This window comes from Geospiza fortis, unplaced genomic scaffold (genome assembly GCF_000277835.1).
Source record: "Geospiza fortis unplaced genomic scaffold, GeoFor_1.0 scaffold261, whole genome shotgun sequence".
Classification (NCBI taxonomy): domain Eukaryota; kingdom Metazoa; phylum Chordata; class Aves; order Passeriformes; family Thraupidae; genus Geospiza; species Geospiza fortis.
The window spans coordinates 138,724-152,535 of record NW_005054578.1 but is presented as its reverse complement, the minus strand read 5'-3'; the positions used below and the strand labels follow the sequence as shown (position 1 = coordinate 152,535).

The 13,812-nt window shown below is 42.6% G+C and overlaps 1 protein-coding gene across 1 annotated transcript; it reads left to right on the top strand.

Annotated features, from left to right (window-relative positions):
* Positions 1–2,423: 2,423 nt before the first annotated feature.
* Positions 2,424–13,057, top strand: GPS1 (G protein pathway suppressor 1). Its single transcript, XM_031064272.1, has 13 exons — positions 2,424–2,531; positions 2,867–3,048; positions 3,832–3,996; positions 4,165–4,300; positions 4,455–4,532; positions 4,837–4,897; positions 5,278–5,363; positions 5,837–5,931; positions 7,033–7,138; positions 7,488–7,568; positions 7,692–7,829; positions 8,048–8,182; positions 8,894–13,057. The coding sequence occupies exons 1-13, from the start codon at positions 2,454–2,456 to the stop codon at positions 8,966–8,968; spliced, it is 1,416 nt and encodes a 471-aa protein (XP_030920132.1). The 5' UTR covers positions 2,424–2,453; the 3' UTR covers positions 8,969–13,057.
* The last annotated feature ends 755 nt before the right edge of the window (positions 13,058–13,812 follow it).

Sequence of the window (13,812 nt, the reverse complement as noted above, 5' to 3'; positions counted from 1 at the left end):
CCCCTCGGGCCTCGCCGCGCTCCGCCGCGTTCCGCCGCGTTCCGCGTCCCTCCCGCGCGGGGTCTGAGACCCCTGCTCGACCGCGGCCTCCAGGGGCGCCGTGCGGCCTTCTCCTTGCTCTCCACGGACAGGGAGCGGCTTTTGGCTGGCCTTGGGCCCTCGCTCAGCCTTCCGTCGGGTCTGTGTCGCTTCCGCCGCCGTTCGCGAGGAGCAATGCTCCGCCGAGCATCCTCCGGCACCCGTGGCGTCCCCGCCGCTGCGGTGGCCCTGTGTTTGGTCCCCGCCGTGGGCAGGGCTGGAGTGGTGGCGGAGGGTACGGTGAGGTGACCCAGTGAGGAGGAACTGAGAGTCTGTAGTGCAGAGAGAGCCCCAGGAGCGCCGAGTGGGTCAGTGACACGAGGTACCTGCGGAGGCTGTCCTTTGCAAGTTTTAGCAGTAGCACATCTGTGTCAGGGCGCGGGGCTTTGGGCAGAGAGGAGAGGACGAGGGACAGTTCAGCATCCAACTCGGCTCCTTCGTTAGTGACAGATCTGTACTGCACCCCGTCCAGCAGCAGATCACACCTGTTCTGCCGAGTACAGCAGGAGACTTCAGCTCAGGCACCAGCATATCTGCTTATATGAGGCCTGGTGAGGTACCCTCAGCGGAGCGGCCCTTGGGGCTCAGGAAATCTTGGGGAGTGGCTGTTTACTATTTGCTCTGTGAGTAGTTTTTAAGTCGACATTGCATCTTCCTTTCAAAATAAAGAGCTTGAAAATGTTTGAGTTTGCTTGTCCTACTGGGGCTTTCAGCGCACTTGTGTTTTTCCTTGTCTGGGAGTTAAGTGAGAAATGCAGAGTGCAGACTCTCAGTGTAGCAAGACATAAAGTGTTCTGTTCCACCAGCTGGAATTACAGTTACCTTTTTTGCTGTTTTCTAAGGAGTCTGTAATTGAGTTTTTACTATGGTAGGCAAGGGCAGCCTAAACAAACTAACCTTGGCACTTAGTGTTTGTGATATAAGAAAAGATAGACGATAGATAGAAGTGGGAAAAGTAGTGGTCTCAGCATATGGTGAATTGCCTGTTTTTATGTGCAGTTTGCCTGAGGGGTGATCTAGACAATCAAAATTTCCTCTGTGCCCTCCCTCCCTCCCTCCCTTTCCTGCATGGAAAGGTTAGTAAACTAGGAAACAGATAGTTTTTGTGCTTCACTTGCTTTTACTTCAGATTTTGGGAGATTTCAGTGGTGAGATGTGTATTTGATATGTATCAGTTTGTGAAAGAATAAGACCTCCAGACTGTGGGTGAGTATAATTTTTAGAGATAGGAAATCTGGATCTGCCCTGTTCCTTCTCACAAAACAACCCAACCAACCAAACAATCAACCCAGTCCAAAAACCCCTCAATCTTTGATTTCTTGACAGTAAAATCAGTAAAAATATGGAAATAATCAGATATGTATGGGGGCAAGGTGGTTGGCATGTCTGTCTTTTGTGAGATCCAAATCAAGCTTGTATACTATGTGCACAAAGTCAGCATTTTATAAACAGACAGTCTGCTAAGTTTTCCTCACTTTATTTCCTCACAGTAATTCCTAGGAGGGCTGTTCAGCACACTTGGACAGGAGGAGACAACGAGTTTTCTGCCAGCAGAGCAGTTAGTTTGTGGAATGGGATAGCAAGCTGGTCTGACCTGGAGTACATGCAGGGGCTGTAGCAATGCAGCTGTGCCAAAGTCACTGCATTGCTGTGAGTCCTTATGGCTCAAAGCAGTGCAGGATATACTGGGAGAATAAAATTCTGTTGTTTCTCCAAAAGAGGCTCTATCCAAGCAATTGAACTTGAAAACTATGTTAAGATAGTTTGACTAATGGCAGATCCCTGCAGTGCAGTCAAATTGTTCTTTGCTATGTTGGAAACTCTGAAATTGTCATTTGGCGTTCTGTTCTTTATAGTTTTTAATACTTCTAAGAAGTTTAACAATATTTGCCTCTTCCCCCCGCCCCCCACCCTGAAATATTATTTCTAAGCATTAAAGCAATTTTCAAAGGTTAAGGTTGTGGTGAGTTTTTTGGTACATTTTGCCTTTTGGAACTTCTTGATCTGAGTGTTAACACCTGCTCTTGCTCAGAGAAGGGAAATGGAATGCATATGTATACCTCAGATACTTTGTAGAATCAGATTAATTGACCCCTTCATTTTTTTGCTTGATAATTTACCAAGCCAAAGAAACTGCTCTGTGTGAATGCTAAGCCATGCTGCTGCTTGCATTAGACCAAGCATCATGCTGACTGGTGGTGCTGCTAGAGGAAAATCCTAAGCATATCAAAAGACTGAGGAGTGCTTTTTCATTTTTAAAATTTAACACATATTTAAGCAAGTCCTTAGTAAATTGAATAACATAGTTATTTCCTGCTCAAATGTAATAAGCTGCTTTTGACCTCGTTTTGCTCTTTTAGGGTGCAGTGGAACCCATGCAGATTGACGTAGATCCACAAGAAGATCAGCAAAATTCACCTGATATCAACTATGTGGTGGAGAACCCCACGCTGGTACGTGCTGCTGAGGACTGTGGGTACATTTCTTGCCCATGGTCTCTTCCTTTAAGAATTTTGAAAAAGACCCTTTTGAAAAATCTTAAAGCTGGTTAGTCTTAAATACACAAAAGCATTACAACTGAAATGTTAAAAAGGTAAATTGTAATGTAGAGCATACTTCTGAGGAAATTACTTATGTTTGAAGAAAGCAGACATGGACCAATCTTACTGATTTTTTTTTTGCCCTCCTTGAGGAGGTCAGGTCTGCAGGAAAAGCTGTGCAGGTCACAGTGTAGTAGGCTGATGTAGTGTGTCCATTTTCACCTTCTGAGGCCAGGTTTTGTTGGCAGGATTTGGAGCAGTATGCGTCCAGCTACAGTGGGCTGATGCGAATCGAGCGGCTGCAGTTCATTGCTGACCACTGCCCACAGCTGCGGGTGGAAGCTCTCAAGATGGCTCTGTCATTTGTCCAGAGAACTTTTAATGTTGATGTGTATGAAGAAATCCACAGAAAGCTGTCTGAGGCCACGAGGTACTAAGAGGCCATGGGAACGTGGGGAGCTTTCCTGACAGAGTTAAGAGTGATGTGCTGCAGTGGAGGACTTTGCGTGTAATACCAGCACATACCTTATGCAAATTGTCTTTGCCCTTAGAGTAATAGCAGCGAAGTGTGTGTTCATGCTTTTTTAAAAGATAGAGCACAGAAGGCATTATCTCATTCTGAAATCTTTGTGCTTTTAAAAGCTGCAGGTAGATATTGAGGTGAGTTTAGTCCTTGCAACTGCCTCAAATATTAATGAATAAATTTGTTTTTCCTGAGGTAGATTATGGAGACATGTTCTAGATGCTTTTGTTTTCATAAGTTAATACCTAATCTAACTCTTTGCCTTCTTTTGGTTTATTGTTTCCTTTCTCTCTTGCACTCTAGAAAGAGGCTTGATGTTAAGGATAATCTTTAATATCTCACTTATACATCCACGCTTCCCATCTTTGCATTATTTTTGTTGCTATGCTTATTGCATGATTTCTTGTCTGTTTTGCATGGGGAGTCTTTACCAAGTGTGTGACAGTATAATCATCCTAAGATCATTAAGATAATTTTGCGAAGTATTTGTAAACATCTGTGATGCTTTTGTTACTGTTTGCACTGGACATTTTAGCAATATGCTTCTTTTTCCCCACTACCCTTATTTTCTCTTTGGTCTATTTTGTGTATGCAGTACTTTTTGTTAGGGTAGCATTGCCAGGCACTTAGCAGACTTCTGTTTTGAAACATATTCAGCCTAATAGCCTCATTCAAATACTTTTCTTTCAGAGAACTGCAAAATACACCTGATGCTGTCCCTGATAGTGGAATTGAACCCCCTCCTCTTGACACAGCTTGGGTTGAAGCTACACGCAAAAAAGCTCTTCTTAAACTGGAGAAACTCGATACAGATCTGAAAAATTACAAAGGGAACTCCATCAAGGAGAGTATCAGGTGAGATGCAAAAGTCTCTGCTGGAGCAAGGAAGAGCATTTTGTTTCTCTGTGTACTTAACATGGGATTTGCCCTTAGGTCAGTGTGTTGAGTTACTTGTTTAGGACAAACTGCCTTTGTCCCTTTCTGAGCATACAGTTCACTGATGTTTTAATTCCCGTCCTCCAGGAGAGGCCACGATGATTTAGGTGATCATTACCTGGACTGTGGAGACCTCAGTAATGCTCTCAAGTGTTACTCGCGAGCCCGTGATTACTGCACCAGTGCTAAACATGTCATCAACATGTGTCTCAATGTTATCAAGGTAGGAGGATTTGCAGGCAGAGGTACCTGGTGTCTTTGTGATACCTGCTGTGACGTTGCCCCCCATCCTTGGCCCTTGTGTCCGCAGTGATGCGGCTTAGCTGAGGAATGCTGTTTATCTGTGCCTGCCCCACACTGTTTCTGGCTCTCTACAGGTCAGTGTCTACCTCCAGAATTGGTCTCATGTTCTGAGCTATGTTAGCAAGGCTGAGTCTACACCAGAAATTGCAGAAGTAAGCTCCTGCTCTTTAACTTGCATAAATTTTCCCTTTGTTTTCTGTTTTCAAATTTGTAAAATGATTTCTTCCTTTCCCCCTTTATGACTTCTCTCATGATACACGTGTACAAAATCTGACTTACGCTAAAAATGGATACTTCCTGTCCTCAGTTTTGCCATATTTCCCGAGACAAATAAGATTAAGTTATCTTGCCATTGAGATTGGCAAGTTAATTATCAGGGTGAAATATCCTGGGGATAGTTGCAAGCAAAATAGCTTTCATACTGCTTGCTCACTATTGCTTTGTTTTATGCTTTAGCAAAGAGGAGAAAGAGATAGCCAGACACAAGCAATTCTCACCAAACTGAAATGTGCAGCAGGTGAGTGAGTCCTTCAGCTTCCTGTATGGTTTGCCTGTCTTTCTACCTGTTAGCTGTCCGTAGGGCTCTTGGGTTTATTTTTTCTCTCATATTTGACAGACTTTGTATTTCCATACCAGACATGCAAAATTTAATGAAGCTGGTGAGATAGAACTGCTGGTTTTTGCCATCTCTTTCTTTTCCCTGAGTTTCTTCAGAGAGGATACCTGTGTGAGTCAATGTAGTTCAAAGGATGCTTGATACAGTCTGAGGATCTTGTTTTACTTCACTAGCGAAGGCACTAGCAACCGTGTGGGGGCCTTTCCTACTCCCTAGATTTTTCAATTTTCCCTGATTTGTATACTGTCATAAAAAATGGACTAACTTTTTCTGGTTCCTAGGCTTGGCCGAACTGGCTGCCCGGAAGTACAAACAGGCAGCAAAATGCTTCTTGTTGGCATCATTTGATCACTGTGATTTCCCTGAGGTGAGGACCAAGAGGGAGCTGTGTGCAGGTCTTGGAGGGGATGCAGTTCTTCTAAGTATTAGGTTGTAAAATTCAGGTATTGTAGTTATTCTTGCAGTATTCCTACGTAGTTTGGTGGTGCTGTGAACTGTGCTGGTTGGTTGGGTTTTTTTTGGTTTTTTTAAGCCTCTGTTCTTGGCTTCTCTAAATGTTCTATTCTAGATCACATAAGAGTTACCTGTAAGATTTATAATTTATAATTCAATCAACCAAAAGCTCCTGAAATTGATGTCTGCTCTCTTAGCAGTGTTACTGCTCTGACCCTGTCACCCCACGCAGTGGGTGAGAGCAATCTGAGTGCTTCTACTGCATTAGATAAGGACTAATCTTGTCACTGCTTGAAAGAAAGGCCTGGGGTAGAAGACTCAATGCCACCCTTACACCATTTCGGTAGTCAGTGGCAGCTTGCTCTCTGTCTCTCCCTCTCTCTGTAGCTGTTATCTCCCAGCAATGTGGCTGTGTATGGTGGGCTCTGTGCCCTTGCTACATTTGACCGTCAGGAACTGCAACGAAATGTTATCTCCAGTAGGTGAGTGATGCCTTGAGTGATGTTTGTATGTGCTGGACATCTTTTGGAACATGGGACATTGGTTAAGAGTGGATTCTGGCAGGAGTATTTCTCATACAGGAGAGAAAGAATCACTGAGCCTTAATTTGCCTTTAGCATTAAGTGCTGTTTCACTAAAATACAGTGGTTAATCACAGCTGAAATTTTCTTAGTGTAAGTTTCCCGCCCAGGTTAAATCCAGCATCTGCACAGCCCAGTTGTCTGTCTCCATCAGTACTTCATATTAGATATTAAATCAAGGTACACAGTCCTCTGTCAAAGGCAGCTGTTAGGATAATTTGCCTTCGTGTTGCCACTTGTTGTGGTGTATGTTAATCGTTAAAACAATTTAGTAATTATTAGTACACTTTGGAGTGTAATCTTACTATGACATACAGAAGGTTAAGAGAATTATGGTCTTTGGAAGAAAGTGGATATTGAGTGTCATAGATTTAATTGCAATGCCACTGAATTCCTGTCAGATAGATGTACAGGACCTAGATGTACAGAAGCAGTAATCTTAAATTGCTGTGGAAAAGGGGTTGTTACCCTCTTTTATGGGCTGATACATAGGGTGAGATCCCAAGGTTTAGAAGTCTGTGATGGTGAATTGGGAGTGTGCTGAGTAAAAGTGTACATCCCTAAGATTTACCACATTCACAATAGCTTGTTTCTCAGAGAAATTGGCATGCTTGTCTTGTCTATGGCATGCTATACATAATGGGGGCTGTGCTTTGAAAGGGGACACAGAGCTGGCCAGCATGGACTACAGTATGGCATTTGTTTGACTTTGACCTATTCACGTTCATGATTTTGTTTTGTGTGGACAAACACTTCTACTACTTGGTTTGTCAAAAGTTTTTTGTCTTCCTTCATCACAGCTCTGATGCTGTGCTCTATCTCTCTGTGTTCCAGGCTCCCAGCCCTGGTGAAAATGGGCTGTCTGGTCTGTTAGAGGGTAAATTCTTGGAATCTTCTTGGAATGATAGTGAGAATTTTTAACCTTGCAACTTGGAGTGATGAGGTTATGGGGTATTTAAGTGGCAGGTTCCAATGTCTGATCACTGCCATCTTTATCTGTAGCTCCTTCAAATTGTTTTTGGAGCTGGAGCCACAGGTTCGTGACATCATCTTCAAGTTTTATGAATCTAAGTATGCTTCATGCCTGAAGATGCTGGATGAGATGAAGGTGAGTTGCAGGAGAGCAGTGCAGAGCAGACCCTAAAAGTTCCCTTTGCCTAGCCTTTTGTGAGAAGCAGTGATTGTCAGAAGTAGATACTAAATGTTCAGCTCTTCTCTGTCTTCTGTGGCTCTTGGTGTGGTGCATGGAAATTAGGAATAGTTTATTTGTAGAGAGAAATTATAAATATCTAAAACATACTCCTATTTTTTTATTCATTCTTGTTTTATTGTATTGTCTTCCTGTAGTATAGAATTCTTAAGGTTTAAGTATATACACATAAATGTTTCAGAACACAGGAATATATATTTTTCCAGACTGCTTCTCAGCTTCTGATGTGGTTTATTGTTTTGCACAGGACAACTTGCTGCTAGATATGTACCTTGCACCTCATGTCAGGACACTTTATACCCAGATTCGAAACCGTGCCCTTATCCAGGTAATTGTTCCTGTCATCCCAGAGGTGGATAAACAGGGAGATAGACCATTTCTTTGCAATTGCTTTTCTCCTAGTTTGTTAAAGAGTGGAGTGTGCAACTGAATATTTTCTTCTTCTTCTTAGTACTTCAGCCCCTATGTGTCGGCAGACATGCGCAAGATGGCCACTGCTTTTAACACCACAGTGGCTGCTCTGGAAGATGAGCTCACTCAGCTGATCTTGGAGGGACTGATCAATGCCAGAATAGACTCGCACAGTAAGGTGAGTGCATTTCACCCATGGATTAGAGACTGAACAGGCTTACTAAGTTTAGAAACTCTCCGTTCCTGAGAAGCTTGGAAGGTGCATTCATCTCTTGGGCCTGGTGTGTTCAGTAGGGGTGAGCTGTGTGTGACCTCAGGCTCCATAATGCCTTAGCTGTTTTCCTGCTGTGGAACCCTGGCACAGCTCCCATGTTCAGTTCTCTGTATTGCTTACAGATTCTGTATGCTCGAGATGTAGATCAGCGCAGCACAACTTTTGAGAAGTCTTTACAGATGGGCAAAGAGTTTCAGCGCCGTGCCAAAGCGATGATCCTGCGAGCCGCAGTCCTGCGCAACCAGATCCATGTCAAGGTATGGCCCTGCTCAACTGAGACTTAAAGGCAGGGTTAAGTAAAACTATGAAAGTCGGTGAATTGAGGATTCTGGAAGGGAGTGAATCTATCATGTTCCTGATTAGACAAATTCTTACAGTAGTAAATACTTAATATATAAGGAACAAGTGTTTTTAGCCAGTAGATTAACCTGTTTGTACAGCTCAGAATCTCCTTTGACGTTTATATGGTTGGGTTAATTCTGGATAACTCCTTTGGTCCAGTCCTTGGTAGACGTATCTCCTACCTTCTCAATAAAGATTGTCTGAAGTAATTTTTTCAGCAGAGGAAGTAAAAAAAGCATTAATTGTTAGGAGTATTCCTTCTGGATTGCAGTTTGAAAAGGATGTCTTTAGGGAGGATAGGCCATCTGCACAAAATGTATTAATTTCTATAATATGTTAATCCCCGTGATTACTAAATGTCAAATAGGATTCAATTCCTGGGGTCAACAGCACCTTGTACATAGTAGGTAAGAGTGGCTTAAAAATTCTGGTTTGGCTTTTTTATGGAAACTTCTTGTGAACTGTAGAAGTTGTTAATACAAAACCATCATTAATGAACCTGGGGGTATGCTGTCTCCGTGCTGCCATCCTGCTGTGCTTCACCTGTGCTTTATTTTGTCTCTCAGAAAGCAGGCTGCAGAATATTTACACATCACTAACTAGGATGTATTTTGGTCTTGTTGCAGTCTCCTCCGAGGGAAGGTAGCCAAGGGGAGCTCACTCCAGCTAACAGCCAATCCAGAATGAGCACCAACATGTGAAAAACTTCGTGCACTACCAAAAGAAATGGTCCCTCAGGACTGTACCCAGTGTCTCACCCACTAACTGCTGAGCTTCACAAACTGTCCCTATCTCCCTTACTTCTTGCTCGGATTGAGAGAGTCAGGGTTGGTGGTGGATAATATGAATATTCCAATAACTTCAATTCTCCTTGAAAAGAAATTCTTTTTAAAAACAGCATCCCTGCAAATGGGTCATCATTTCAGTTTTGGTAGAAACCTTCACTCTCCTTCCGCCACTCCATAAAGAGCTTCAGGTTATCCATACAGATGCTGAGTTGAGAGTTTTTCAGTTGCTAATAGTTTTCTTGTTTCAAAGTTGCAAAAATAGTTAGTTGAATGGACAGGCACATATAAGATGAATTTTGCTGGCCTGAAAGTATTGCCTCAATTTTGAGCAATGCTGAGCTTTCTGTTTTCCAAATAAACTTACAAGTGCATTGCTCTCAATTATGGAACTAGAGTTCTGATGGGGGAGGAGATTTCCTTTGAGAAACTCTTGGAGAATTTTCACCTGTACCAGAAAACATGGCATTGCTTCCATGCATTCAGTCACAGGCCTTTATTTTAGGGTTTTATGTTTACCTGCAGCCAGGTTCTCTCTCTCTCTGGTCTCTGTTTTCAAAGAACCGTTTCCTTACGTGTTTCCGTCTTGTGTGTGTCCTGGCTTTGGGGTCCAGTGTTATCATAGCAGTAAATCTCTACTTCATGCAAATATTGCTGCTTGCTCAGTCTTACTGCCATAGTGTGTGATGGTTTCCCCACATGTGCAACAGTTGTTTTGGGTAGAATGGATAAATGCCATAAAACACCACTCAAGTCTTGTGGAAGCCCTAAAAAGAGCCAGTCTAGTGCCCACTCTCCAGGTGCATTTATTCTGCTTTTCTTTTTATAAAGGGGTTAAAGGTGGCAGCCCAGTGTGTGTGTGTGTGTGTGCGCGTGTGTGTGTTTTTCTCCTGTGTTCATGAAAAGAGATATGCACTGAATTTTTTGAAGTCACTGCAGCCTTGTATTCATCTAATCCATAAGGCAAACTGAGAATTTTGATCCAGCCCTGACTGGTCTGGCAGTTGTTACAGATGTTACTTTTAATGTGTTTATGCTTTTTTTTTTTTAAATAAGTTGTTATATCTAGTGTATTAAACAGCAGGATTAAAAAACTTTTGAGTATTTGGAATTTTGTGTTAAAGTTGGGTTTTAGGTATTTTGATCTCAAGCCATTGGTTTTTTGCTAAGCTTCATGATGTTTCATAGGCAATTGTTTTGCTTTCTGATCTGGTTGGAGATGCAGCTTGGATGAAATGTAAAGAAAGTGCAGTTGGAAGGAACATTCAAACAGCAAAATTCCTGTAGCAACAGTGGTCTCTCCTGGCTTTCCATGCTTTTTATTACTTAGGTGCTGAAAATGGAAGCAATAGTTTCTGTGAGGTCTTTGGTTACATTTGGCATGGAAAAATTCTCCCATTTTTGAGGGAAGAACTTAGTGTCAAGCATTGCTGATGGCCAGTTTAGTGAGAAAGGAAAGTTGAGTCCTTGGGTAAATTGCTGTACATCCTTATAAGAAATGCAGGGAAAGTACTGTTACACTTTCTGTTTGTGTTGAAGGGAAGCTTTTCAGTCCTAAAATGCTGCTCAAACATTTTTGCTTTCTTCCACAGATGGGCCAGTGATAGTATTTATCAGGAAAAGATGTTACACTCTGCTCTTTAGGAGATGGTTTTGCAGCCAGGTCTGTGCTCCCGCTTTCAGGATTTTTATTTTATTTATTTATATCAGTCCCTTGCTGGAGGGTTTCTGCTGCAGGACTCCTCAGTGCTGTCTTGATCTGACTGGAGTCTCTGTACTTCCAGACACCAGCAGCATCACGCATCCCTCAGCAGCCACAAGGGGCCCACAAGGTGGCAACAGCAGTTTCCAGCTCTGGTTGTGGCCCGAGGCCATTCTGTACACTGGCAGGCGTGGTTAAGTTTTTGTCCCCCCAGACAAAAGTGCTTGCAGCCTCTTTTGGAGTTATTGAGCATTTCCCTTTTATTTCATTGGCATCGTGGGTGCTTTGTGCAGAATTACTGGCATGTAACTCTCTCCTTTAGCCTGTGAAAGAAGCTGCCGTTGCTTTTGGATCTTGTAGATGGGAGTCATGGCTGTCCAGGCATGTTTCTTCTAGACATTGTCCAACACCTGCCTCAGTCCTAACTGCCTGCCAGTCTCAAACCCCACAAAATACAACACAGTATGGATATAGTTCTAGGTAAATTGCATTCATAAGCAGTCTCCCCCAGTAGAAATGATTCTTACCTTAAATCTCTATGTAATTTCCCAAGTAATAAATGGGGAAATAGCGACCCACATAGATTGAATTTTCAGTGATTCCCTGTGACCACCAAGGTCATTCAGTGATGAAGTTTTGTGGAATGTGTAGCATGTTGGTATGTCTAAGATATGATCAGAGGGGCCCATTCGTATGGATTGAATGAACTTGTGCAGCACCTTTTTGTTAAGGAAGTGCCAGTGGTAGGCCATGACAGGTTCCTCATGCAGTGTAAATCCTGCTTTCTTTACATGACCTTGCTAGGACTAAAGGAAAAAGAGTTGAAAAAACCTTATTCTTTTGGCAAAGGCAGTTTTAATTAGCACACTCACTCTAAGTGGTAATGTAGAAGCTGCCACTGTGAGATTTGTGTTAGTTTGGGGTGATTGGTAATTATCTGCCCAGAACTTGTCCAGCACTGTGGTCTGAGTTGCTAGGTTTTGCAGGGGGAGGTCTGTTTAGAGGTGATTATGGACCATGGCTGGTGCAGCATCATCTATGAGCTGCTTTTGGCTGAAAGGTGTCAATAAGTGAGGGAGAAAATAACAGAGCTCGGTCTTTGTCCCAGGCCATGTGGGGATGACCTGCACATCTCTTCTGTGACTCTGCAGCAAAGGTCTCAGCACTGTTCCATCGTCTGGATAGCTCCCAAAACTGCCACTGAATAAGGTATTATTTCTGATATGTGCAATGTAATATAAACTTTCAGGGAAAGAAAAAAGAGGAAACTTCAATCTGACAAAGACCCATTGTGTATTGGTAGAAAGTGCTTGCCAAGCACTGATTAATTTTTCTTTTAAAGTCTCAGCCAAATTAATTTGACTATTTGAGATTCTTCTGCCATCTTCATTACTCTTTATGAAGCAGATAGCAGTGGGGCAGCAGTGTGCTGCATGGGGCAGTGCTCTAAGTATGTTTTACACCATCTGCTTGTGACTGCTGAGGTTGAGACAAGTCAGTGTTTCACTTCTCTGGTATTCCATCAGCTGTGAATTTGCAGTAGGGTGAAAAACACCAAACTGGTGTGGAACTGAATTCTGCTTCTCTGATGCTGTTAGAGAATAGAGAAAGGATTACTTGTCTGCTTTGCAAATGAGCTTTGTACTTAAAGTAATGTTATTTTGGCTTCTGTGTTCTTAAGGATCTCTGAACTCCATTCAACATTTCATAGGGTTGCTGTGTAGCTTTAGATTATCTCATAGGATAACTTGATTAGGCTAAATTAGTTAGAAAGGGGAACAGAAACTGGCTCATAGGTCATGTCAAGTTCTAAGAGAAAATGTACAAGATTCACTAATTAGAAGCTTGGTAAATTCATAATGCAATTAAGTCTCTTGACATCAAAGAAATAACTCGGGCTTAGGCCTTGGTAGAGTTACTGAATCTACAGACTGCAGGACAGCTGCATTAGCAAGAGATGGTCTAATTCAAACAAGAACTCAGGTGGCAGGATCTGAAAAATCTGCCTTAGGTGGTAGATCAGGCTGGGTATTCTTTTTATCTGACCGTACAGGTACCACTGTTTCAGTTCTCTAAGCCTTCAGCTCTAGCTTTGTACTCCCTGTGCCTGTAGTCGATACAACTGTGAACTCTCTGCACTTCAAAGTTTGTACCCTGTAAATACATGCTGAAATCTCAGAGTTTCAGTCTTTGTTTTGATGCACTTTTTGTCTTTAAAATTTTTTTTAGATCTTTCTCATATCTCATTTCATAACCTGTTTCTCAAATAAAGGCAATTGGCTTTCTTTTTTTCTTTTGTGAAATACCCCAGCTTTTTCTTGTGTGCCTCTGAAAATAATTTAGATGTGAGAACCCATTTTCCTGAAGACTGAGCATCATTTTCAGCATCATTCTACATTCAAGGCACTGCCTTTTCTTCCCCCTACTCCATGAAAGTAAAATAGTGTATATCTCCTTAAGGGCCTGTGAAACAGAAACAAAACAGGCCTTGACCTTGCCGAGCTGGCAAACTACAATCTTTTGATTAGAGGTAAACAGAATAATTAGTATATTGCCTAGCCTGAAAGTAATCCCTTGTTAGTGCAGATGTGCTCAGTGTGAACAGGAAGTGGCTTGGCTTTGCTCATGTTGCAGTTGGGCCTCTGAGTTCACAAGCATTGCTTAGTGAGCCATGGCTCATCTGGACAGCATTGCCTTAGTACTGCAAGGTTGGCATCTTCTTGCACGGCTGCTGAAAGTTCAGGTTGAAACTTTTTTCCATTAGTGTGGTGATTTGTAGCTGGATGCACAGAGGTGGGTCTATGTTGCAGTGCCAAACTGAGCAGTTTTTCAGCCCTGTGTCAGGAGTGTGGCAGCCTCCAGCCATGCCATGGAGTGGACAAGATAAGGTCTACCTGCATTTCTCCATTGTGCTTGTTAAGAAATGCCTTGGTATGGAGGGAAGGACAAATATACCTTGAATACGAATTCTTTATAGAATGGTATCCAATTAGTACTCTCAAGTGTAAGGCTCCTCCTAAATTTAGGAGCCAAAAGCCACCTTGACTGTTCCTTCACA